General features: G+C 44.3%; 1 protein-coding gene across 3 annotated transcripts; it reads right to left on the bottom strand.

Moving 5' to 3' along the window:
* On the bottom strand, window positions 1-21,962 carry LOC128833413 (uncharacterized). Of its 3 annotated transcripts, XR_008444230.1 has the most exons (24): window positions 21,520-21,703; window positions 21,362-21,432; window positions 21,137-21,229; window positions 19,182-19,309; window positions 17,957-18,103; window positions 16,759-16,830; window positions 15,738-15,905; window positions 15,560-15,656; window positions 14,693-14,907; window positions 11,742-11,895; window positions 10,328-10,536; window positions 8,898-9,015; window positions 7,842-8,047; window positions 7,083-7,200; window positions 6,838-7,004; window positions 6,652-6,752; window positions 6,443-6,570; window positions 6,266-6,316; window positions 5,998-6,181; window positions 5,785-5,908; window positions 4,453-4,555; window positions 3,863-3,971; window positions 2,871-2,962; window positions 1-1,294 (listed from the first exon to the last, which is right to left on the bottom strand). XR_008444230.1 is itself a non-coding variant. In XM_054021268.1 (23 exons), the coding sequence occupies exons 1-22, from the start codon at window positions 21,615-21,617 to the stop codon at window positions 3,868-3,870; spliced, it is 2,856 nt and encodes a 951-aa protein (XP_053877243.1). In that variant the 5' UTR covers window positions 21,618-21,703; the 3' UTR covers window positions 1-2,962; window positions 3,863-3,867. The 3 variants fall into 3 exon arrangements, 2 of the variants coding, with proteins under 2 accessions (XP_053877243.1, XP_053877244.1); XM_054021268.1 differs by having other exon boundaries at window positions 1-2,962; XM_054021269.1 differs by lacking the exons at window positions 21,362-21,432; window positions 21,520-21,703 and adding an exon at window positions 21,810-21,962 and having other exon boundaries at window positions 1-2,962.
* Between the last annotated feature and the right edge of the window lie 3,026 nt (window positions 21,963-24,988).

The following is a 24,988-nucleotide window of genomic DNA, read 5'->3' as shown; positions in this document are numbered from 1 at the left end:
CACCTTAGAGACTAACACATTTATTTGGGCGTAAGATTTCATGGGCTAGAACCCACTTCATCAGATACATGGAGTGGAAAATACAGAAGCAGGTATAAATACATGAACAGCTGTGAGTTGCCTTACCAAGTGTGAGATCAGTCAGACAATTCAATTAACAGCAGGATACCCATGGAGGAAAAATAACTTTTGAAAGTTGTGAAATGATACCCTAACTTCTCTTATTCTTACCTAGCTAGAGGGTAGAGAGATTTGCAATCATAGTAGATGGATTGAAAAGAATCAGTCATTCTAAATGGAAAGTCTTGGGACATTAAAGGTAAAAATGACTAAGCTTGTGCCCTTTGTTTTGCTTCTTTATGGTGCATGTTTTCCTCTCCCAACTGCTTTTTTAAACTCAGAAAGTGACAAAGAACTTCAGAGTTGGTGGACCTTGGAGGGAAAGATTTTAACCCAAGCCTTACAGAGTGATAAATAAACAGTATCTGTGCTGGACTATGGATACCTCAGAGACCCCTATTCAGAGTGCAGCTATAATTAAAAAATACAAAACCAGATGTTAGGATGCATATACAATAGGATGGAGAATAATACCATTACTTACTCGTTGAGTCTGCTCTGGAATAGTGTGTGCAATATTGGTCCTGTGTCTCAAAAATGGAGAGGGTCAGAAAAGGTCTAACCTCTTAGGATGAGACCTTCACAGAAGGCAGCTTATCCCACATCTCCCTGCAAGGAGATTTCCTGCATCTTCCCCAGAAAAAGTTAGTCCTGGCCAGTGTTGGTGATCATACTAGGTGGACCCAGTTTGGCAATTCCTCTCTTTCTAAAAATGGCTGCTTTTATCACACACTGTTTTTTCATTAGGGCAGCACTCTTGTGCTGGGGTCCACTATCACGGTCAACCATTCAGAACTCAACATCCGCTTAGGAAATGCTCCCACAACAATATCTAGACTGAACAAGAGGGTATGGCAAAACAACAAACTGACAGAACATACAAAAATCTGTGTGTATCGTGCATGTGTTATCAGCACACTTTTGTCTGTGAGTGAGACATAGACCTTATATGCTCATCAGGAAAAGAGGCTCAACAGCTTTCATATGCATTGCCGTCGTCGAATCTTTGGAATCTCCTGGAGGGACAGAGTCACCAACACTGAGATGCTCAAATAGGCCAGCATACCCAGCATGCAAACGCTCCTCAAACAGAGGCACCTCTGCTGGCTTGACCATGTGTCCTGAATGAATGATGGGCACATCCCAAAGGACATCCTCTACGGTGAACTGGCATCTGGAAAAAGACCCAAAGGACACCCAAAATTGCATTTCAAGAATGTGTGCAGGCGAGACCTCAAAGAAATGGACATGGATGTGGACCAATGGGAAGATCGCACTCAGGACCGCAGCCTTTGGAAACAAGAACTTAACAAAGGTCTCTGGAGTTACACAAGGAAGCTGTCAGCTTAGCAGAGGAGAAAAGAGCTTGCAGAAGGCAGAGCCCAAAGGGTTGAAACATCACCTTTAAATGTGACAGATGTAGCAGAGATTGTCTCTCTTGAGTGGGTCTCTTCAGCCGCGGCTGCCATAAAACCAACTGAGTAACCAATTCATTACCTCTCAGGGGCATATACCCATGGTCTCTCGCGTCTGAGGGATGCCTACTACTTGGAGCAGCAGCAGCTGCCGCCGCCCTTCAGAGGAAAGCAACACTTCACTCAATACTGCCCAGAACTTTTTACTACAGTGAGACTATGGGAAAGGAGACTTGACTCAGAGCTAGGCCAAGACTCCCACTCCTACTGGAGATTGAAGAGGGCCTATAGTATATGAGGAAAACCCTCCAATATGGCAGGGCAGATGGAGTTCTCACATTGCTCTTTACAGCATGGGCATTGTGTAGCTGGTTTTCCCTACAGGACCTTTGTCCTTGCCTGACTTTAGGCAGAGTTTGCTCCCCCTCTGCAAAATATGGAGGTGGGCTACTTCCCATTCTCACTGGAGTGAAGGAGTCTGATCCTATACTAGGATGATTCAAAGTCTGATTCATTGCTTCATGAAGAGCAGATTTGCATGGAAAAGCTTCTGTGCATCTAATGCATAGTCTCCCCCCAGCCTCTCGAGGGCATCAGAGTGGTCAGCTATAAAGGCTATAGGATAACTAGTCAGATGATACATCTACACTGTGATCCAGGGGCATGATTCCCAGCTTGCATACACATTGAGCTAGCATGAGTATAAATAGCATAAACAAGAGTGGCATGACTTAAAGGCCTGTCAAGTACAAAACAGCCTGAAACTGATGGGTGTGTACTCAGTCCCGCTTGCCACTGCCCATGTTTCTTGACTACATTGCCATTTACACTCTCGCTTGATGAGAGTTAGTGTGAGTATGTGAACATGAGCTGGGAATATCAACTGGTATTGTAGTTGCAGCCTGTACCGAATCTGATTTATTTTCTGGACAGCCAGTTTAAAGGTGTATCCAAGGCTAGTATGTGTGTGTGCGCACATGCGTGCACACACACTCTAGAGAACTTGACAGTGGATGAGTTGGTGTTTTAGTGATGATAGGAATCCATTCTCCCTTGTGCACAGTTGCTGTTATTGTACACTGACAGGTACAGGAAAGGGAGACCCCTTCCTTCGAGTATCTAGTTTATATTAAGCTTGTGCCAGCACTAGATGCATCAGTATCCAGGCTGAGAGTTTGTACTGAGAGAAGAGAGCACAGCCTGTTAAATTTTACAGGGAACAAACCATAAACGTGGGGATCCTGTTAGGCACATGTTCTGTGTATTTATTTATTTACAATAGCTTGTGTGTACTGAAGCAATACTTTTAGCTAATGTTTCAGATTTGCACTTTACCCTTCATGAAAATCAGTTTATGAAGTAATAATAAAGCAGCTATGATCAGACACAGGAGGAGTCCAGTGGACAGCAAGTTTATGTGTCAGCATCTGGAAGAGAGGAAAAATGTTATTTTGTTGCTTGATTTTTGTAGAGCTCTCCAGTAGAGGAAACATGACACTTGATATACTAGTAAGTTGCAGTTCATCAGTCTTGCAGTGCTGAGTCCGAGAGTTTGGTCTCACTTCTAGCAAGCCATAGTTCTGATCACCTTCAAGAACAGATAGGGCTAGCTTACTATGTGTTTGTACGTTACCTAGCACAGTAGAGCGCCAACTAAATTCAGAGTCTCTAAACCCTATTGTAAACACATGTAGATCAACTGATCAGTGAATTCTGGCTGCTAGAGAGAGTGATTGTATTAAGCTAGTCCTTCACCGAGACAGAAGAAACTGTAGGTTGACATTTTCAATTCAGTGTGGGGGATTAAGATATCTCTTCCATTAAAATGGGAGGTCTGTCTAAATGTACACATCTTTTTCTTTAGTGGCATTTTCTACTCCAGTTAAATGGGGATATTGTGTAAATTGGGCCTGAAGCTTAGCTGAAAATGTTGAGGTTCCATGTTTGTTTGGCTACGAGCCAGTTGTAAATTGTATAGATCAGGGGTCGGCAACCTTTCAGAAGTGGTGTGCCAAGTCTTCATTTATTCACTCTACTTTAAGGTTTCACATGCCAGTAATACATGTTAACGTTTTTAGAACGTCTCTTTCTCTAAGTCTAGAATATATAACTAAACTATTGTATGTAAAATAAATAAGGTTTTAAAAATGTTTAAGAAGCTTCCTTTAAAATTAAATTAAAATGCAGAGCCCCCCGGACCGGTGGCCAGGACCCAGGCAGTGTGAGTGCCACTGAAAATCAGCTCGCGTGCCACCTTTGGCACACGTGCCATAGGTTGCCTACCCCTGGTATAGATGAATACAGGCAATAAGCCCCAATGTTCTCACCTAGTTTAGTCGTGTATGTTTTTCTCCTCAGTTGGTTGAGGATAAACAATCCAGACTGGCCCAGCCAGTACATAACCGTGGAGACCAGAATATGGGTCAGAGTGCTGGTCTAGAAAGTTTTACAAGATTGTTATTGACAGAATAAAGGACCATAAATACTGTAGTTCAACTGGCTTTAAATCTACTGAAATTCTGAAGTTATCAAGTACTAGTGTTTTACATTATCAGCTCAAGGTCACAGGAGTCAGTTAGTATAGAGGATCAAGTATCAGAGGGGTAGCCGTGTTAGTCTGAATCTGTAAAAAGCAACAGAAGTCCTGTGGCATCTTTAAGACTAACAGAAGTATTGGGAGCATAAGCTTTCATGGGCAAGAACCTCACTTCTTCCTCACACTTGGAAGAAGTGAGGTTCTTGCCCATGAAAGCTTATGCTCCCAATACTTCTGTTTGTTAGTCTTAAAGGTGCCACAGGACCCTCTGTTGCTTTTTATAGAGGATCAGAGTTTTAAAGCTATTTAGGCACCTTGCTACCTTTAAAAATCTAGCCAGAGTATTTTAAGCATGGCCAAATACCCCCAGTGTAAACCTACCCATCCTCTTCCTGTTAGGGTCACACCAGCCTCCACAGGTCCAAATGTTGCCAGATGATACTTTAGGAGGAGAGCAAACTGTGACTGTGCAGTGCAAGTGCACCTGAGAAGAAAGGAGAACTACTTGTTAGTATGGGATCTATTTGCTTTTACTTTTCACCTACCACTTACCAAACCTACGCTTGTAAAGGGCCACGTCTATCAGAGTGGGCATTGGATTTCTACTTCTGTGTTAAGGATCTTTTTATATGAAAGAGGTCGAGACAGGACCCACTAGCCATGCAGAGGCTGTACAGAAACTGAATCTATAGTGCCAGGTGTGGCTGCCTGCTTTTTAAGAAGCTCATGCCAAAATTGCCTCATGTTGGTTTCCAGTGAGTTGAGGGGATGTTACCTGAGGTTGAAATGGCAAGGTTGGTTTTTGGCCTGGTTACTTAAGGCAGCTACTATCAGTGCTAGAATCCACTCCGTTTAGAATGGGAAGAGCTACTGGCAAGGCATCCTAAGGTGAACAGCTCTTGACTGTCACCTGTTTCCTTCCCTCACCAGGGTTGCCAGAGGCACAGGTTAGCATTTTAGGCATCCTGCCAATCCACCTTTTCCTCTGCCCTCCCCACTAGCCAGGCATTTAAGTGAACTGTTGGAGGGGATGGGATAGATGCAAGTGAGCTGAGTGGTATTTCATATGGCTGTTATGGCACATGCTGGTTTGCCTGGTTGACTTTGTGCCAGATATTTGAGGGTTTGTTTTTTTTTAATTAAATGGAGATATCCCATCTCCTAGAACTGGAAGGGACCTTGAAAGGCCAAAGAGTCCAGCCCCTGCCTTCACTAGCAGGACCAAGTACTGATTTTGCCCCAGATCCCTAAGTGGCCCCCTCAAGGATTGAACTCACAACCCTGGGTTTAGCAGGCCAATGCTCAAACCACTGAGCTATCCCTCCCCCCGAGTTGAAGCACCAGGAGTCTGATCCTATAAAAAAAAGTCAAACTGTATGAGTTCTATTTCCATACCAGGCCCTTTAGTTTACTCCAGCAAGTGCCACTTTAAATCACTAAAGCTGTGCAAGGCAAATTTTGGCTTTTGAGGAATCAGCCAAACTAAAGTGCACATCAGTCAGGCTTATTGGTCTGTCAACAGTTCCTTAGCTGGCTAAGTCATAAGCTCAGTGTTACCCTGAAGACACTTAAATTGGGCCTCTTTTCAGAGAGGAAGTTAGGTTAACACTTTAAAGTTTGTTCCTCAGTATAAATATATTTCCTCAGTTTAGAGGATACAAGTGTTAAGGTATCATTTCACAGCCTACATTCTCTAATTTTTCTTAATCTTACCTGTCCCAGCAGAGGTTTCAGCATCCTTACTGCCAGTCTTTTAAAGTGAGTGGGATGTTTCACTCTCCTACTAACAGATACTGGATAGAACTCTGTAACACATTTGTTGTTTTCGTTCCCACAGCTGTTTGAGAGATTAGAGCAACAGCACAGTTAGAAGTGATCAAGATGCTTCTCATGAACAATTTTGTCATTTAAGCTACTTCTACTTGCCCATCCACAGTAATGTTCCATTGTGAGATGCTTTTGAAGTCTGAAGACCAAGTCATCCAGCAGTTATTCAAGTGTAATTCAACATTGGGTTCCTCATCTTTTAGCTCTACCTCAAAAAACATGGTCTCCAAGGAAGATTTAACTATTGTCAAATTTGGTTCATAAAGTTCCATGAAAGATTCATCTTGAAAAGAATGGGTTTGGGGATTTTGTTAATCAATTTAAGACTCATTTGATACTATCCTAGTTTTCAAAGAAGGAAGCTTACCTTTGGATACCCTTGCAATTATATTCAGAACTTGTCTGGTCCTTCTGTGTCCTACAGGAGATAATGTTAAGGATGGGCTTTTATAAGAAGCCTTGAGATAAGAGTGCTTACAACTACTAGAGTCACACAAATGTTTTAAACTGGACGGGGGGGGAGGGGGGGATAAGAGTGATCTACCTGCAACACTTGATCTCAACATCATTGTACCATAGCCAAAACGAGGGGATCCATTTGTAGGTAGATCGCTAACCATAGCAATATGCATCAGTCTCTCTTTTGTTGGGTAATAGCACAAGACTGTCAATCTACAATAAGAGAATTATTGTAGACACTTTCCAGGCACGATCACTATACTGAGTGGAGTCAGTGAGCAGGAGGAGTCCTACCTATAATCTGGATCTCTTGTGATTTTAGGTGGTCCCCATGCTGGGAGAATCTCTTTCTCATACGATATTTCATTTTCATAAATAATGTGATCACCTTCAAACTGTGCAAGCCAAAAATGGATTAGAATTTGAGTTTACTCAGAATAAAAAAAAAAAAAAAAAAAACAACTCTTCACAGTTGCTTACCTTTAGTGAAGTGCCGCAAGTGGAGACATGGAACTGGAAGAAGGCTTGTTCTTCATTAAATTCTTTGGGCTTGCAGGTGCTGTCTTTCAGTTTTATTTTGCCCATATCAATGGAAGGAATAGTCTTCATTGGGGCAGATACTGTTACAGTTCCATTAGGGTAGCACACTAAGAAAGTCAGAGAGGCTGTTAGATTCAGGAAAGCCATCAAGTTCCATGCTGTAGCTCAAGACCTATATAACTTACCTATAAATTCTGAAGAATTAAAATTGCAGCTCACAGAGAATATTTTTATGGTCTCCAAAGTATTTGCTTTCCTGAGTGCAAGATCAAACCTAGTTTTGAGTCTCTGAAAGGACACTTCCTGTAAAGAAAGTGACAATATTTCTCCTGTGAAAATAGTTTACTGATCAGAGAGAGACTGCTCTCTTTAGTTTGATGCTACTTTAAACACTAGCAAAGATAAAAAACATTTGAGACAAGCGTGAAGACTTAAGCCTGGTCCAACCTGGGTCATAAGTCAAGTTTACTAGTGCAGACTTGTTAGGCCTGGTACCAGCTGCATAAGTTTTGACTGGCTATTGTAGAGTATCCTAGATGTGTATTATAATCTAGATTTTTACATGGGCTAAATGCAACTTTAGCCTAGTCACTCTGTTAGCAGGAATCCTTTAGCAAGAATCATGTTTCAACATGGTGCCTGATCCAATATGGACAGGACATTTGTCTTAACACCTTACAATTTTGTGTTTGCTTCATATGCATGGGGACCACTTGAGCCATTGCACTGGGTAAACGAATGCAGTGGAATCATAGGTCAGGAGTCAGATCTCTTGTTGTGGTTGTGTTTACTCTACTTATTGGAAAGTCATTTATTTCCCCTTGATATTTTCTGCATTAGAAGTGGTTACTGTAACATTACAAGACAAGCTTGGGAGTGAAATGCCTTTCCTTCCTGATAAGAAATCTTTTAGATACCAAAGCCTCATAATGTAGTCTACATACCTCATAGATAATCCCCATAGTAAACAGAGGTACTTGCAGCACCAGATGGGTAGAATTGGTCGTCAGGAGATACCCATTTGAGAGCACAGTTTGCTGATTCAGAAGTTTGTTACCAACGTACAGGTTCCAGTACTGATTCAGAGCGGAAACGGGAACTGCTAGATACAGGTTCTCTTTATCACAGTAACCAACTGCTTCTGGTAGTTCTGTGAAAGAAGCCAGGACATAGATTGGACATACAGTTTTAGTTATGGCATTAATTCTTATCATGGAGAAATCATTTGTATTGATACTACGGATTGTATTAGATACCTAGTATCATTTTAGACTGCAAGGTATTGCATCCAAGACATGGCCAAAAGTCCCAGTTGATTAGCAACTGCCTGACTGACTTCAGGCTAAACTCCAACTTTGGTAAGACTAGTGGGGCTTTATTTTATCTCAGCCTCCTTTCACCTCAACTCAAAACATGTTTTCTAAGATGAAGGCACTATAGTCAGAAGGATGTGTAGCCGGGCGCATTGTAAAACGCAGAAGTTGGAGAGAAAGTAGAAGAAGTAGTAGAAACTACTAAGACCTACTACTTGGCAATCTGATCTACTTTAAGCAATTTTGCCATTTCTAGAGTTTACAGAGCTGTGTCTGGGCCAGTTGAACTTTACCCTGGATGTAAAAGCTGGGTGATTTCAGCTTGTCCTAATGTAAATATCTGAAAAATGTTACCAGTAGATGCAATGATACTAAAGTTGATTGGGTTTGTCTAGTTTCACATCTTCACTGGATTTGGCTAGCCATTTCTTTTAAATGTGGTGCCTGACCCATGACTAGGTTTTTATTGCTTATAGCGTCTCCAGGGCAGATAATTAGACGTGACAGAATGAAGAACTGCCATCTGAAAAGCAGCAAGCTAGCTATATTGCCAATAATGAGCAATAATAGAGTGGGATTTTTCCAAAAAGCTCTCATCATTGGCCTAATTTAGTTTCCATTGGAAATCAATGAAAATCCTCCCGATACTATACCAGTCTCAGGCAGTCAGAACAGGAGGAAGCTCACCAATATCAGCAACCACACATTCTATTTCTGCTGGATGATTATATGGTTTCATTTCAGGACCCACATCTAAAGTATAGTTAACACGGAGGGTATATTTTGTTTCATTTCTATTCACATACTGAAAGAAAGAAGAGAGTGAGGTGTCAGCAGCATTTGCTTCCAGCACAGACAAGAATGTATTTGCTGGGCACACATACATTTGTTCCCCACAACAGAAAATGACATTGATCTTACTGCTTCACATAACAGCTCTGTCTGAGCTGGGCCAAGACTGTGTTGAAGTGTTTGCATTTAACCACACATTTCAAAACACAAGGACGTTAGATCACCCATCTAAACTTATGCCCTTTTACAAACTTGTGCTGCAAACGTGCCCAGTTCCAGGCTTCCACGTCGTCTTGTAATCTGTCTAGTATCTGCTCAAGTCACAGTTTGAACTGCATTATGTAAAAAGCAGGTTCATGAATGGCTGGATGTTTGTTGGACAAGGAACAGATCACTTTGTTTTTCTAAGTTAGGCAGTCCTATCCCGACAGGCAGTTATTTAATAGATTGGATAAGATCCTGCTGCTGAACAATGTGTGCATGACTCCTATCCCTGTTAACAGAAGCATCGGAAGAAGCCATAGTTTGTAGGTCATTTAGTCACACCTGAAGTTGCATTTTGGCCATAGTCCTATACCGGGCAGGACAGATGATCAAGACTTTCTAAACAGAATATTAATTCAGATCAGGCTAGTGATACCTTCGTTGACATTGCATGGTTGGTGGTTATTGGTGCCAGATGTATGTTTTAAGCAATGGCTGCCCTAACATGTTCACATGACAGTCATAATGTGTCATGATCTCCCACATCATAGCAGAGCTGGTTGGGAATTGTCCAAAGTGGTTTTTGCTGGAAGTTAAAATGATGATTCATCAACCCCAGAATGGTTTGCAGGAAAGGGTTGGTTTCAATTAATTTTGACTCTAAAGTTGTTTGAAGTGTCAAAAAGTTTGTTTTTAAATGTAGGTTATGTCTACCCTACAACCTAGGGGTGTGATTCCCAGTTAGCATACACATACTTTCACTAGTGAGAGTATAAATAGTAGTGAAGCCACAGAAGGATGAGCAGCAGCATCCTGAGTGCAAACCCACCTGAACCCCCTGGGTACCTAAGTGGTACAGCCAAGCCATGCCACCACTCTCATTGAGCTAGCATAAGTATATGTATATGAGCTGGTAATCACACCCCTAGCTTGTTGTGTAGCTGTAGCATGATGTTAAATTATAGTACATGTAAAATGGTTGAAACCAAAGTGAGGCATTTGGGGTTCATGAAAATTTGAGATTTTTAATTTTTGTCCTGAAAGTTTCAATATCTTGAAAATTTGTGGGACGGGAAGAACAGTTTCCTACTGAGTGCTACATTGTAGCTACCTTATCTTACCTCCTTCAGAACAGCAGGATCATCAAAAGGCACTTCTAAGTTAAATCCCTTTGTTCCATTGGGGAATGTAATTTCATAAACTTTGTACCCATGACGCTCTGCCTCTCTTGGAGAAAGTGGCACATTTCCTATTGTGATTGTCACCAGAGAGACGTCAGGAAGAAAAGATCCAAATGCAACATCAAATGTTCTCTTCTCTGGAAGAGTATCTGTTAGGTTGATAGCATATAGTTACTGCAAATGCTTATCTATTACTGTAGGACAGTTAGAAGCCTCCCATTTTGCTTAGCTCAAGGGAGCTTATCTAGAGGTTAACTCTTAATGGCTCTATTATTAATGTTCTAGTCTGAGATACTCTAATTACATAGGAATTTTTACCCCAAGCGATAGAAGATTAAATATACACAACACACTTGAAGGAATGTAAGTGTAATTACTTTCTAGAGATCTATTATAAGAGTCCAATGACATCTCTGTGTTACAGGCAGGGAATCGAGACTGAACAGATATTTGGAAATGTAATAAGGTAGTGCTACTACATTAAAGCATCTTTTTGATTTAAAAAATAAATTATCCAGGTAACTATAAAGATGTCAAGTCATAATGATGTAACAAGAGATGAGCTTTTGAAAAACGGAGTGGCAAGCACTCTACTCCAAAAGTAATGATTATAGGTGTGAGGTTGGGAGGATGAGACATCCCTCCTCATTTGATGCATCCCGCAGACATTCTTTCCCTACAGTTGGTTAGTCACACTTTGCATGATCTTTCCCATTGGGCCCCACTTAAAGGCTCAATGGAAAAACATTGGTGGAATTAGGGCTTTTCTTCACTACAGGCTAAATCGGTGCTGCTGTGATTGATGCAGCGGTGTCAATTTAATGGGTCTCATGAAGTGCTCTCCCGTCGACTTCAGTACATCATCTCAACAAGAGACGGAAGCTATGCTGATGGGAGACACACTCTGGTCGACATAGCGCGGTGAAGATATAGCTGTAAGTGGATCTAAGCTACATTGACTTAAGTCATGTAACTTACATAGCTTAAATAGAGTAATTTAGATCAATTTATCACGTTAGTGTAGACAAGACCTTAGAGTGGCAGAATCTGGTGTTCTAATCAGCAACTCGCATCAAATCCCTAGTGATTATTCTCCATTTTGCCCCTTATTTGCAGATCTTAACCATAAGGAAGTATCTGCATGTAACAGAATTGTTTAGTTTTATCAAGATTTAGATCTAGACATTCACGTCACCTGAGAGCGAGCTAGCTAGCTAACTAAATGAAACTTCCCAGTTAAGTGAAGAATTTTGGTTGGTATAAATTCACAGCAGAGGCAACACTAATAACTCATTAGAGACAAAAGAAAGATGAGCACCATCTTATTATTGAGCTAGCCAGAGGAGTGACTTACTGTTGATGACTGTTGGTATTCGAGGCATGAAAGGTGTAGTGATGGGCTTGATCACAGTGTACTTAGTCATATGCCAATCTATATCTGTCCAAGTGTGCTCCAAGAATAAGTCGATGCTATAGATTACGCCATGGACTCCATTGGCTACAGTGCTCTAGGAGACAAGATTTTAGACATACCAAGTAGTATTGAGCATGGATATGGCTGCAGGTTTGTCACGGGGGGAGAGGGGGGAGTCACAGGCAGCCTGATTTTCCCATTTGTCCATGACTTTTTCTTCTGTGCTCCAGGTCACAGTGTCTGACCTAACCCTCCATTATGATTGGAGGGATGTCTTCCATTTTGTCCTTTAACTTTGGTAATTTGCTAGGGTGGGCCATCATTTTCAGAGTAGAACTGGCTTGTGTTACCTTGCACCAAGACAGTTTGTATCCTGCAGACACACTGCAAAGTTAAAACAATGAGGAGTCCTTGTGGCCCCTTAGAGACTAACAAATTTATTTGGGCATAAGCTTTCATGGGCTAAAACCCATTTCATCAGATGCATGGAGTGAAAAATACAGTAGGCAGCTATATATATATATATATTACAGCACATCTTTTCATGTGCTGTAAATAAATATACACACACACACACACACACACACCTGCTTACTATATATTTCACTCCATGCACCTGATGAAGTGGGTTTTAGCCCACAAAAGCTTGTGCCCAAATAAATTTGTTAGTCTCTAAAGGTGCCACAAGGACTCCTCATTATTTTTGCTGATACAGACTAACACGGCTACTCCTCTGAAAACTGCAAAGTTAGGTTGCTGAAGGTGATTAGCAGTCTCATCAAGATCAAATTTATAACAGCCGGTAAGAATTTTAGATAGTGTCTTGTAGAAAGGCTGTTAGGTCTCTTCTGCAGCCATCTAGAACCATTCTTTGCATGTATATTTGTTTGGTAATAACCCACCCACCCGTCAATTCATCATTCTAATGATGATTTTCAGAATCCAGTGCAAGTCAAGACAGATGCCTAAAACACACAGATTGTATGCATGGCATGTGTAAGGTGTGAAGCTATGTCAGTCTGTACTTCTAAGAGCTGCTTAGTCCAGCAAGGGAGGGTTAGCAAGGTCTTTTAAGCCACAGAGACAGAATAGTAAATTGGCAGATTATCCAAGGGAGACATTCTTGCTTCCCTCTTGCTTTGTAATGCTGCACTCACCCTTGCTTCCTGGCTAGGCCCTTTCAGAGCAAGAATACATCATTAAGAGACGGTTAACAAGATAATTCTTGTTAACTATATGAAATTTTAGATCCAGATCTTTTGCAAACAGAAAGCTTGAGAGGAAAGTGTTCTGAAGGCAAGAACTATTACTCCACGGGTCCATACTTCAGCATGGACTATGTTTTAAATGAATGGGCTCATGGGCCCACCTCCTCTCCCATTCCTCAATCAATCATAGAAATGTAGGGCTGGAAGGAACCTGGAGAAATCATCAAGTCCAGCCCCCTGCACTGAGGCAGGTCAAAGTAAACCTAGACCATCCCTGGACTGGTGTTTGTCCAACCTGTTCTTAAAAACCCGCAATTCTGGGGATTCCACAACCTCTCTTGGAGCCTATTTGAGAGTTTAAACGACCCTTACAGTTAGTAATTTTTTCCTAATATCTAATCTAAATCTCCCTTGCTGCAGATTAAGCTCATTATTTCTAGTCTTACCTTCAGTGGACCTGGAGAACTATTGATCACCATCCTCTATACACCAGCCCTTAGCATATTTGAAGATTATCAGGTCCCACCCCCCCCCAGTCTTCTTTTCTCAAGACTAAACATGCCCAGTATTTTTAACTTTCCCTATAGGTCAGGTTTTCTAAACCTTGTATAATTTTTGAAAATAAGTACTATGTTTTCCTTTCTCCAGTCCTCTGGGACCTCATCCATCTAGATGAGTTCTTGAAGATAATTGCTAACAGTTCCAAGATTGCTTCAGTTAGTTCCTTAAGTGCCCTACTACAAATTTCATCAGGCCCTGCTGACTTGAGTAATCCAATTTATCTAAATATTCTTTAATGTGTTCTTTCCCTATTTTGGCTTGCATCCCTTTCCCCCTTTTTGTTAGTATGAATTGTGCTGCGTATCTGGTCACCGTTAACCTTTTAAGTGAAGTCTGACCCAAAATAGCCATTAAACGCCTCAACCTTCTTGATGTCATCAGTTAGTAGCTCTCCTTTCTTGCTAACTAAAGGACCTACACTTTCCTTCATCTTTCACTTTCTCTAACATATATAAAGAACCTCTTCTTATTGCCTTTTATATCCCTTGATTAGTGTAACTCGGTTTGTCCCTTAGTCTTTGTAATTTTGTCTCTACATATTTGTACTATTCTTTGGTACTCCTCCTACGCAATTAGTCCACATTTCCATTTTTTGTAGGATTCCTTTTTGAAGCAACTCTATCACCTCTGTGGATCCACAGCAGTATTGAAAACAATCCTAAATATTTTTTAGTCTCGTGTAGGGGAACCTCTGCTAGTGAAAAGCTGGCTCTTTTGCCTTCTACATCAGCTCCCAGCTGCCCAGCAGAATGAGGAGGGCAGTTGGGGGAATGGAAGAGTGAGGACCTGCTATGGCAAATTCTTTGCTGGCATCATATGCATTGCACTTGAAGCATCAGAGGGCAGCTTCAGCATAAACTTATATTTGGGCAGGCAATCGAAAATCATTGACTGGCTTCCTGTTACCTTTCTCCAGCGCACCCCAGCTTTGCTCAAGATGAGAGAGCTCTTGAGCCCTTAGTAGATTTTTAATAGTCCTTTAATCCAGTTTAATATCATGAAGAAGCTAGCATCATGCACCCCATCTCAACCAGCAACTGCTTGATTGACCACTGTTCGGAAGTCTCTGATCTCCTCCATTAGTCTCCAGAGGGTGTTAAATTACGATAGGTTCTCACTAACCTTTAATCTTCCCCCAGTTGCTCCAATGGGGATAGTCATTTGAATGTGTGTCTTGTTATGTTCCAGAATATAATTCTGTTCAGGGTGCATTATTCTTTGGCCATCAACTCCCACTGAAATGTTTTTGGACACGAAGGTGGGTTCTTGAGGCACTAGTGTAGGGATAATGCTTGGCACAGTCCAAGTTATAGCAGTATCAGTGAAGCTGGTGCCATCTGTTGATTCAGATAACCAGAAAATCAAACCATTCTTCAGTGCAGGAGTTTGTGTTTCCAAGGAAACAGGATTGAGCTTCATTCTACAACAGCTGCTACCCCCTCCTTCTCCTCTTCTTTACCCCCGCAACCCATTCCATCCAGATACTTCTATGGCCATCCTAGAGCATGGAAGTATGGCATTCAAAGTAGTCTGATCAGTTTCAGATGAGTTACTACCTTCTTACAAAGATACCCACTAACCATGTTAGTTACCTACCTCTTAAATCCACTCTCCATCCCCCCCTTTATGTTATGCAAGAAATCCCACCTTCTGCTGGTGTTACAACTCTGCATATGCATTATCTAAATATGACTCCTGGCCCAGTGGTAGAAATAGGGTTTTTCTGGTCTTGATACTCAATTGCAGGACAGTCTGATGTAGCTTTTTTGTTGGCTTATTGCCTTTGTGTAAAGGGGTGTATAGGAATAAGAGAGAAATGAGACAATGAATTAAGCAAATCGTACTTTGGAGCACATCTAGGATAGGTTTGTTTTTACATTGCTTCTCTTGAAGAGCCAGCTGCAGCTAGGCCCAAAGGAAGAGTTTTCTACTAGCTTGCTCAAGTAGCTATTTTTTGGTACGCTTGGTAAATTGTGAAGTGATACTTACCGATAGGACATGAGACAGTTGTGTCAATCAACAGAAGCAGCCACCTCTGCTTGTACATGGAAGTGGAACTGACTATGTTCATACTCACACCATTAACCTATGAAAGTTAAGAAAAATTGTTGCTAGAGAAAGACTGGAAACAGTGCCTTTCAGTCCCATTACAAGAGCTACCACTCACCACTGCAAGTTTAGATTCATTAGTGGAATATGGAGCACGGAGGAACACTCGAGCCAGTGTATTATTGAAGCTGTAACCCAGTTTGGCTGCGTCGCTTACCATTATTTTCTTTCTCCCTGAAGGAGAAAGAAAGATCAGTTGCCATACCTGGTATTCAACTTTTTGAACCTGAAAGAGAAACATGGTTCGATGAGATACAGGTGGACATGTGACCAAATTATTCTGCCATTAAAATTTAGACTAATGGAAGTGGCATTTGAGGACACTGCTAGCCTATCCCAGGCCAGAAGTGTACATGCCTTACATGAAGGCAAGGCAGCCATTGCAGGCATCTCTCAGAGAAGCCATATTGTATTTACCTTTGGAGGAAGCTTATGTCTGTGGCCCTGAAAGAGTCCCCACAATTAAGAAGCCCTTAGTGCTTTAGGACACTGTGACTCAACCTTTTTGATACCAAGGACCAGCTTGCTGACTTCCTAAACTGTGGCAGGGAGATCTCAGGGACCAGCCCGAGCCCATAGACTGGTCACTGAGAAACGAAGTGGGCATTCACCCACGAAAGCTTATGCTCCAATACATCTATTAGTCTTAAAGGTGCCACAGAACTCTGTTGCTTTTTACAGATCCAGACTACCACGGCTACCCCTCTGATACTTGACTACTTGTGTGTGCTAGTACTGTTAGAGCAGCCTAGAGATCAAATGCCAGACTACTTTAAGGAGTACAATTTATAATAAGTGGCCATGTTTTGTTACTGCATCCACTTTTCTCCCCTGCAGTCTAGTGAGCGTGTTGTGATTTGCTCAGTATTCCTTATCATCTATGAAAGTTTTCCTCTCCTGGAAGGTTGACTTGCATCTATGTCTGATAGAGCAGCTCTGCCTCATACACATTTCTAATAGAGCTTTTAGGCTGACAGAGATTGAGCCAGATGCCAAGAATGACAGCATCATCACCCAAGCCACTGATTTACCATGATGGAGATTAAAGAGAAGCCATTAGAAAACATGCTCCTCCATACCTCTGGCAGAGCGGACAGCCACGTTGCAGTGTCATCGTCTGAAATTGCAGGAACATCACTCTTCACCGACACCTGGAAGTAGAGCAGAGATGGGCAAACATGAGCTGCAGCATGCTTTTAGAAGTATCGAGGAGGCAGGGAGCTTTGGAGGAATTTTATTAGTGTCTCAGTTACACATGGAACATATGATCAGGCTACATTTACAGGAGGTTAGTGACAATCTTCATAGCCAATTGTTGATTACTATGAACTGTGTGTTCTTAAGGAGAGGGCTAACTTTATAGTGTTTTAAAGAGTACAGCAAGGGTTTGTAGACGACAGCATGAGTTTGGAACTCAGGATCTAGTCAGTTAAACCAAAGTACGTGTGATGCTTTTGCTGTTAAACATACAGGATGCAATGCTAACCATCACTTACCATACAGGAAGTCAAGGTTTGGATTCAGTAGAAGTAAATTGCTGCCACTCCATAAGTGTAGTGTAGCATTCACCATTGGCACCAGATATTTTAGGAGGAGGCTGAACAATCTCAAGTCCTAGAAGACTCACTATATCGCTGCAGCCTTGCCCCTGAGATAATTATGTGACCAATACATAAAAGGAGGTATACGAAGTTGGCTTATGTTTGGAACTGGTGCAAGGTTCTACTGTGGCAGTTGGATGCATGTAACATAGCGTCTGACATCTCCAGCAGGACGTTGGCCTCCTTGCTGATAAAATCCCTGAGATGCACCAGAATTTCAGTCTTGTAAAATAAAGGGGCCTACCCCCAAACTTTACCATTCCTGAACCAAGAGGGGCAACAGGTTTTTTATTAGATGTTGCAGCACTTTTGCATTAAGGCTCCCTGCCCTGTATAATTGGAGATTTAACAGAGATACTTATGAGGCTTTCGATTCCCACTGCAGTGGCACAAAATACAGCATTCCCAGCAGTAATTGAGTGTTACTAGTCACAGATCAGGAATACCCAAGGTACAGAACCTTACATATTTTGATCTATTAGTAAGCATTCTGGCAGATGCACTTGGTCTTTAGTACATATGTGAAATTGGCAGATGTCCCTATTGCTCAAGTTGAGAGCTTTCCCTTACTGCAGGATATTGTTAGGTAGACTAAACTGCTCATACCCGTCTTAACTTAGAGATTGCATTGATTTGCAGAGAGCCTCAATGTTTTAGCTTTTGATGGATAAGTTACCTCCATATAGTTTTCTTCACATACAATTTCTCTTGGAGCCCATGGAGTGTATGTACAATGCATAGGGTAGGTGTAGGTTGCAGCTTGCCTCATGTCTGGAGATGAGGACACCTTTATGTTTATAGTAAGAGAAAACAATTCATCTGCCTAGAAGAAACAGAGTGCACAAGGTAAGTTTTCTAGTAATTTAAGAAAGGACTTATTAGATTTCAGCACTAACTAGTATTCTTGCCACAAACTCAGAGTATTGTAGCAAGTTACAGTTTAAAAAATTGGTGTCGGTCATAGGCTGCCTTCACTGAAAAGAGTGGGTTTTTTTACATCAGGATCACTATCTCACTGCACTTGTCAAGTGGAGATGAGGTACTGGTAGTATTTATCTGGATGGAGCCAGTCATGGTCAGCCCTATAACCCCCACCTGGCATTTACCTCAACTGGCTTCACCAAGATAAATACTACTGGTGCCTCATCACCACATAGTATTTCTTACATTGGGATAGCTCTCTCTATTTCATCTACGGAAAGGTCTTTTTGTCAGAAATCAGTACTTACAGTCCACTTAAGCAAAGATCTTAGTAGATTGCAAAGCTAGTCATTATTCTTCACACCATTTCACCCTGTTTTATAGCAGAATGGGATCTAACCAGAACATTTTACTTTACTTGAGCTCAGGGCTTCTGTGACTTCCCAGCTCTAGGTCAAGTACTTAAGCAGGTGAGGTCTTGTAGCCCAAATATGGCAAGTAACTCATCCCCTCATTGTTACTATGGTTCTAAATCACACAAGCCTGTGACTAACCTACACCTGGTGGCGTGAGTTAGCAGGCACAATACCACTCAAATTAAGCCAGTAAGTGTCTGCTAGAATAAGGCTATGGATGCTGCCTTTTCAGCAGATGCCCACAAGTCTACTGGTTTCCAGTGAGACTTTCAAGACTCCCCAGCAGCAACAAAGACAAGTTTGAACTGGCAGTCAGTTAGCAACAACAATCTGGAGTGTCATTTTATTGGGGCAGAGGAAATCCCAGGCCAGGCAAACTGACCCGGCCTCCCGGTGGCGTGCAGAGGCATCAATCTTCTCTCCTCCATGCAGTCAGCACGCCTTCTCATGTTCCCATCATATCCCATTGAGAAGTCCTATAGCATCACAGTCTTATGTGGTCAGTCTGCATTTCCTATAGCAACTGTTTGGAGACCAAGCCTCCAGGTAGGCTTTGGGCCTCACCTTATTTGCCACATGACAGCCAAGCACAGAAGCCCGGAAGATAGTATTGCCCCACACATCTTCTGACAGGACATAGCCACAGCGAGCAGCCAATTGCTCATCAAGCAGAACTGTGCCACCAGAGGGGTCTAATGACAAGGAAAGGACACATCTAGTGATTGACAAGAAACACAACGTAGGTGGAAAAAGCTTAAGTAACTCATCTGACTCAGGTACATCAAGGTCACACTTTCAGAGTGACATTTAGATAGAGTTACAACCCTCACCCCCATTCAGAAGACAAGTCTAAATTGGTCAAGCCAGCATGTTCCTTTAAGAAGCCAATAAGACCACTCCATTAGGGTGAATGTGACAACCCTATACTTTCACAAGACTCACCTATTACATTATTTTAGAGTCTAGTTCTCTATACATAGCAGCCTGTACCTCAGATGCCTTGAGGAGCCATTCAGGACAGTTTCCTGAAATATATTTAGTATTTCTATCAAGTCACCCAAATTAGGTGCTTATCTCTGTTTGACAGAGTGCAGCATTCTAGAGCTCAGATAAGAGGTACATTTTGAGTTGGAGGACCAGGCAAGTGTTTGAAGAATAGGAAGTGCTAAGAGAAAGCTTGTTAGCAGGGGATATGGACTACAGGTAGGTCTCTTCTAGTGCGATAGGCTGTAAGGGCTTAATCAGTGACTGATTGATCCTCAGTTCCAATAACGTGTAGATTTAGTAACATTGCATTCAGAGAGTTGACTATTCCTCCAATTAAGGAGCTAATTTAGTCTAGGATTAGATCTAGGAATCAAATAAGTCTTCAGAACAAATTATTTGGTGGCCTCAGAGTGCGGCCACCAACTCTTGCAGGTGGCTGCTCTGACAATATTTCCTAAATTACTTAATTAACATTAGGAAAAAAACAAATATACACATCCAAAGCATTATAATTTGTTTATTGGTAGCTAGTAAGTCTGCTGTGAAAAGTGATATTAACAAACATACAAGTATCACTTTTCACAGCAGACTTACTCAGCCCTGGCAAATTTGGGGACAAATTAAGCCCTGGATGGGAGGTCAGGGGAGGCAGTGGGGGCCAGGGAGGTGGTGGTGGGGAGGTAGATTCCAAAGCCCCATGGCCGGAGCCTGCCGCTCCGCCATCCCAGGACTGAAGCCCAGAGCTGAGTCCCACTGCCCCTGGGAAGGAAGGTAGGGAACTCACCAGCTGCTCCTCTAGTGTTTTTGCCCCAGGTGTCTCGGCGGGGGGGCAGGGCCCAACCCCTACTGGCAGCCCCAGAAACCAACACCAAGGTGGTATATCCAGGAGCACCTGGGAGGGGGAGTGGCCACTACTTCCCCCTGCCCCATCACAGCCCAGGAGGCTGTGGCTGCAAGAAAAGCCCCTGTGGGCTGCGTGCAGCCACAGTGGGCATATTTGAGAAACACTGATTCTAGTAGACACAGTTTAAGTAGCTGCCATGCCCGGTACTTCTATAGCCCCCATTACTAGAGAGATTGAGCACATCACAATCTTTAATATCACACGTCCCTGTCCTGTAGGGAAGTAGTATTGTCCCTAGCTGTAGATGAGAAACTAAGTGACTTACCCAAGTTCTGCAGCAGAGTAGGGAGTTGAGCCCAGGTCTCTAAAGCCCTGCACAAGGGCCTACCACTGGACCATCCTTCCCCCAGTTTCTTAGTTACATTAGATGTAAGGCACAAAGGAGAAGGTGCACATAGCTGTTAGTTGCACCCATTTATACAGCTATTGGCCAAGGCCACAGCTATTAGACCCTTGGTAAATCACATCACTCTGCTCCCACCATCCTGCCAGCTTTTTAAAATAAGTCACCAGCTAACATTAAAAGGGCAAGTCCCTCAGCAGCTAATGCACAGGCTCTGAATTTAGAGGCAATTTGAGAACTTCCCCAGTCTACCCCTGGTTTGAGATCTGCCACTTTGCTACTCACCCATGAGCTCCAGACTGAAGAACTTTCCCTGCAGGAAGCGTTTGTCCAGTTTCACCCAAAAGATCCTGGAAGGGCAGCTGCTCTCTATGAAACCTGGGGTGGGGACAGAGGAACAGAAAAGCCACGGGGGGCTAGAGAGCAGGCACACCAAGGCCCAGTCCCCTCTCCCACCCCAGAGAAAAGGGAAATGTTTGTGACAATCCCTTGTTGTCTCATTTCACCAACCTGGGGGAGCCGCCTGCACCGCTCGAGTCCTCCCTAGCCCGGGCTGGAGCCACAGAAGGAGCAGTGAGACTCTGCAATACAGAGAGGCACTGGGGTGAATAGAGCAAACAGACCAGAAAGAGCAGGCAGATAGGGGTATGGGATCACAGTCCCTTTACCTGCAGAGCAATCTGCCTGCAGTCTCCATGCTTTCCCACGGCCCCGGTAAATGCGGCTGTGGGGCTGGATTGCAAAAAGCTCCTCCTCTCTCTGGCATGCTCCACCTGGAGGCAGAGCCACCCTAGGAATGGCAAGGGGGAAAGCTGCTGCTGGGCCTTGTTCTAGAGTGCGAGCCGCTCTCTCCTAGACCCACAGGGTGATTCAGAGAACAGGCATTTGTATTGGGGGCTGGAGGGGTGTTGAATCCTCTTGTATGAGCTGTTGAGGAACAGCAGACAGAGGAACTCACCACAGCTAGATGTTTGCGAGGTTAGTGTGCTAGGAGGCGCTGATACCTGGAGCAGGCCATTGGAAGCAATTCTTGCAGATCCTATTGTTTTGCCATTAGGTCTGGAGCAGTTGTGTAGCATTTCCCCAGGGGTTTTTCATGTTACTGCTAAATGTCCTGGTGACCCAGCAATGCCAGAGATAACAGCAACTCTGTGACAGCTGCCCTTGGCTTTTGTGAGGCCAGTCATGCTTGCCCTTTGATTTGTTTGATCACAGTGGAGTGTTTTGATGAAAACTTTTCACTCCCTCCTGAAATGCTCAGATGTAATCAAGGTGGTCAGATAGGTGTGGATTTGGTCAGTGATCAGCCAAACTCAACATGTTATAGAGAAGACAGAGGATGGTTTGTTAGAAGTTGGATTATTGGGAACAACAACATCCCCATGTGAAAATGGGATTGCTACCTGGGGAGGGGAATTGAGAACCTGTGTGTGGGAGGGTCAATCTGATAGGTCAAAACCAGGACTTTTGCAGTGGCTTGAATGAGTTTCACCTGTGGTTCCCCCAGGTGTGTGAGAGACAAAATATATATAGGCAGGTATTAGGGGGGTGGGAGTGAGGCACAGGTCTGTTGCATCTTATACTGGGGTTATGTTCTGTAGTCAGCATGTAAAGTGAAAATCCTGCATAGTCAAAATTACATTGAGTGTAATGGTGGGTGGAATCACCTGCACTACAGGTACAGTATTAAAATTGCTATTTTTCTTTTTGTTTTGTTTTTGCTGACCCATGTAAAGCTGAAATCGTGCATGTTAAATGCGTGTAAGATGCGACAGACCTGTAGTACAATAAGGTTAATGTTCTTTTCCCTTTGAACTAGAGTGTAAAATCTGAATAATAGTGGTAGTCTCCCCCTCATTTTGGGGGATCAGAACCCCCCTTAATATAGCTGGGTCCTCATTCTTGAGTATTAAATTAACTCACTTGTTTGAGTATTAAGGGGGTAACTGTGTTAGTCTGGATCTGTAAAAGCAGCAAAGAGTCCTGTGGTACCTTATAGACTAACAGATGTTTTAGAGCATGAGCTCTTGTGGGTGAATACCCACTTCTTTGGATGCAACTTGTCACTTGTTTGACTAGATCTGTTTTTTTTTTTTTTTTTTTTTAACAAGGTCAGTTTTATAATTGTTTCTTTTTATGCTGGAGAAAAGCAAGGCCATTTGCATCCAGGATATGGTGTTTTGCATGTCTGCCTCCCCTTCCATCTCCAAGAACTTCCAAAGTAATGAATTAATTCACACCACTGTCCTGTGAGGTAGGTATACTCCCTTTATGTAAGTGAGGAACAGACAGACGCTGTAATTGAATGATTTCCATAATCCTTAGGCAGAGCAGGGACCTACCAGTCTCCTGCTATTGTGCTTTGGCCACAGGACCCTTTCCCCTTTAGTAGTGCCTGAGGCTCTAATCGTTTAATGAGCTCCACCCAAGCAAAGGGATCTGCCCACATAGAACTCACTGCAGACTTTGGGCCTAAGCCGGGTCTATTCTAATTCTGCTTGCACTGTGACTCACCTCAGTGCCTCTTCACTGAAGCAATTGTACGTGGACTTGTGCTGGGGACAAATGTGCTCATACCACAGTGGTGAGTGTGACATAAGAGCCTGCAGCTTTTGAATTTTGAGTGAAAATGTTGGTGTGAGTGGAGAGCAAACTGTTCACATTACAATAAGCAGCTTGGGAGAGACTTCCTGTGATGCTGTAAATCTAAGTTTGAGGAAACCAGGGTGGAGAAAGTGAATTTACAGTTGATTCATGGGGGAGCAATGACAAAAGAAGCTGCACTTCAGTGGTCGATGAGCTGATTCATGTGTATAGTGCTTTGGAATCCTTTGAGTTGAAAGGGACTGTGTAACTGGAACCCTGTTTCCATGTGGGGCTGGAACGGCGTTTCATATTGTATGATAGAGCTGGAAAATTAACAATGACCACTGACTTTAATCAGAGCTGCAAATACTCAGTAACTCTCTCAATCAGGCTTGCTCTTAGTGGTGGGGTTTTGTTTTTGGGTTTTTTTTTTTAAAGTCCAATCCTTTCAACCAGTGTTTAACTTTCTGTCCTTCTGTGGCAATGAATCACACAGATTGCCTAAGTAAATATTTTTTTGGTTCTAAGCGTACAGCCCTTTAGTTTTAATTCTCTCTCCTTTTGCTCCTGCTATAGGACAGGTTAAAGTGAAGGGACTGAGTAGTTTTCACTATGTCCCTCACTACCATTTTAAGTCAGCCTGGTGCTCTGATATACTACAACACAATAAAGGCAGGGAGAGACCAGTATGGAATAGAACAGTGCTCATCCTGGGATGGGCTAGATGGTAGTAACATAGGGTTACCATACGTCCGGATTTTCCCGGACATGTCCGGCTTTTGGGGGCTCAAATCCCCGTCCGGGGGGAAATCCCCCAAAGCCGGGCATGTCCGGGAAAATCGGGAGGCTCGGCTGGGGCCTCTTTGTGCGGGGCCGGGGGCATGGTGCCCGGCCGGGAGCCGGGCCGGGGGCCAGGCCGGGCCAGGGTCGCGGGGCCGGGCGCCGGGCCCCGGGCCCGCGGGGCCGGGAGCCGGGCGCCGGGCCCGCGGGGCCGGGAGCCGGGCGCCGGGCCCGCGGGGCCGGGAGCCGGGCCCGCGGGGCCGGGGGCCGGGCCCGCGGGGCCGGGAGCCGGGCGCCGGGCCCGCGGGGCCGGGAGCCGGGCGCCGGGCCCGCGGGGCCGGGAGCCGGGCGCCGGGCCCGCGGGGCCGGGCGGCCGGGCGCCGGGCCCGCGGGGCCGGGCGGCCGGGCGCCGGGCCCGCGGGGCCGGGCGGCCGGGCGCCGGGCCCGCGGGGCCGGGCGGCCGGGCGCCGGGCCCGCGGGGCCGGGCGGCCGGGCGCCGGGCCCGCGGGGCCGGGCGGCCGGGCGCCGGGCCCGCGGGGCCGGGCGGCCGGGCGCCGGGCCCGCGGGGCCGGGCGGCCGGGCGCCGGGCCCGCGGGGCCGGGCGCCGGGCCCGCGGGGCCGGGCGCCGGGCCCGCGGGGCCGGGCGGCCGGGCGCCGGGCCCGCGGGGCCGGGCGCCGGGCCCGCGGGGCCGGGCGCCGGGCCCGCGGGGCCGGGCGGCCGGGCGCCGGGGCCGGGCGCCGGGCGCCGGGGTCGGGGAGCCGGGCTGGGAG

This window comes from Malaclemys terrapin, chromosome 3 (genome assembly GCF_027887155.1).
Source record: "Malaclemys terrapin pileata isolate rMalTer1 chromosome 3, rMalTer1.hap1, whole genome shotgun sequence".
NCBI classification, from domain to species: Eukaryota; Metazoa; Chordata; order Testudines; family Emydidae; genus Malaclemys; species Malaclemys terrapin.
Note: the sequence above shows the minus strand (reverse complement) of the source record. Positions and strands in the feature narration are given on the sequence as shown.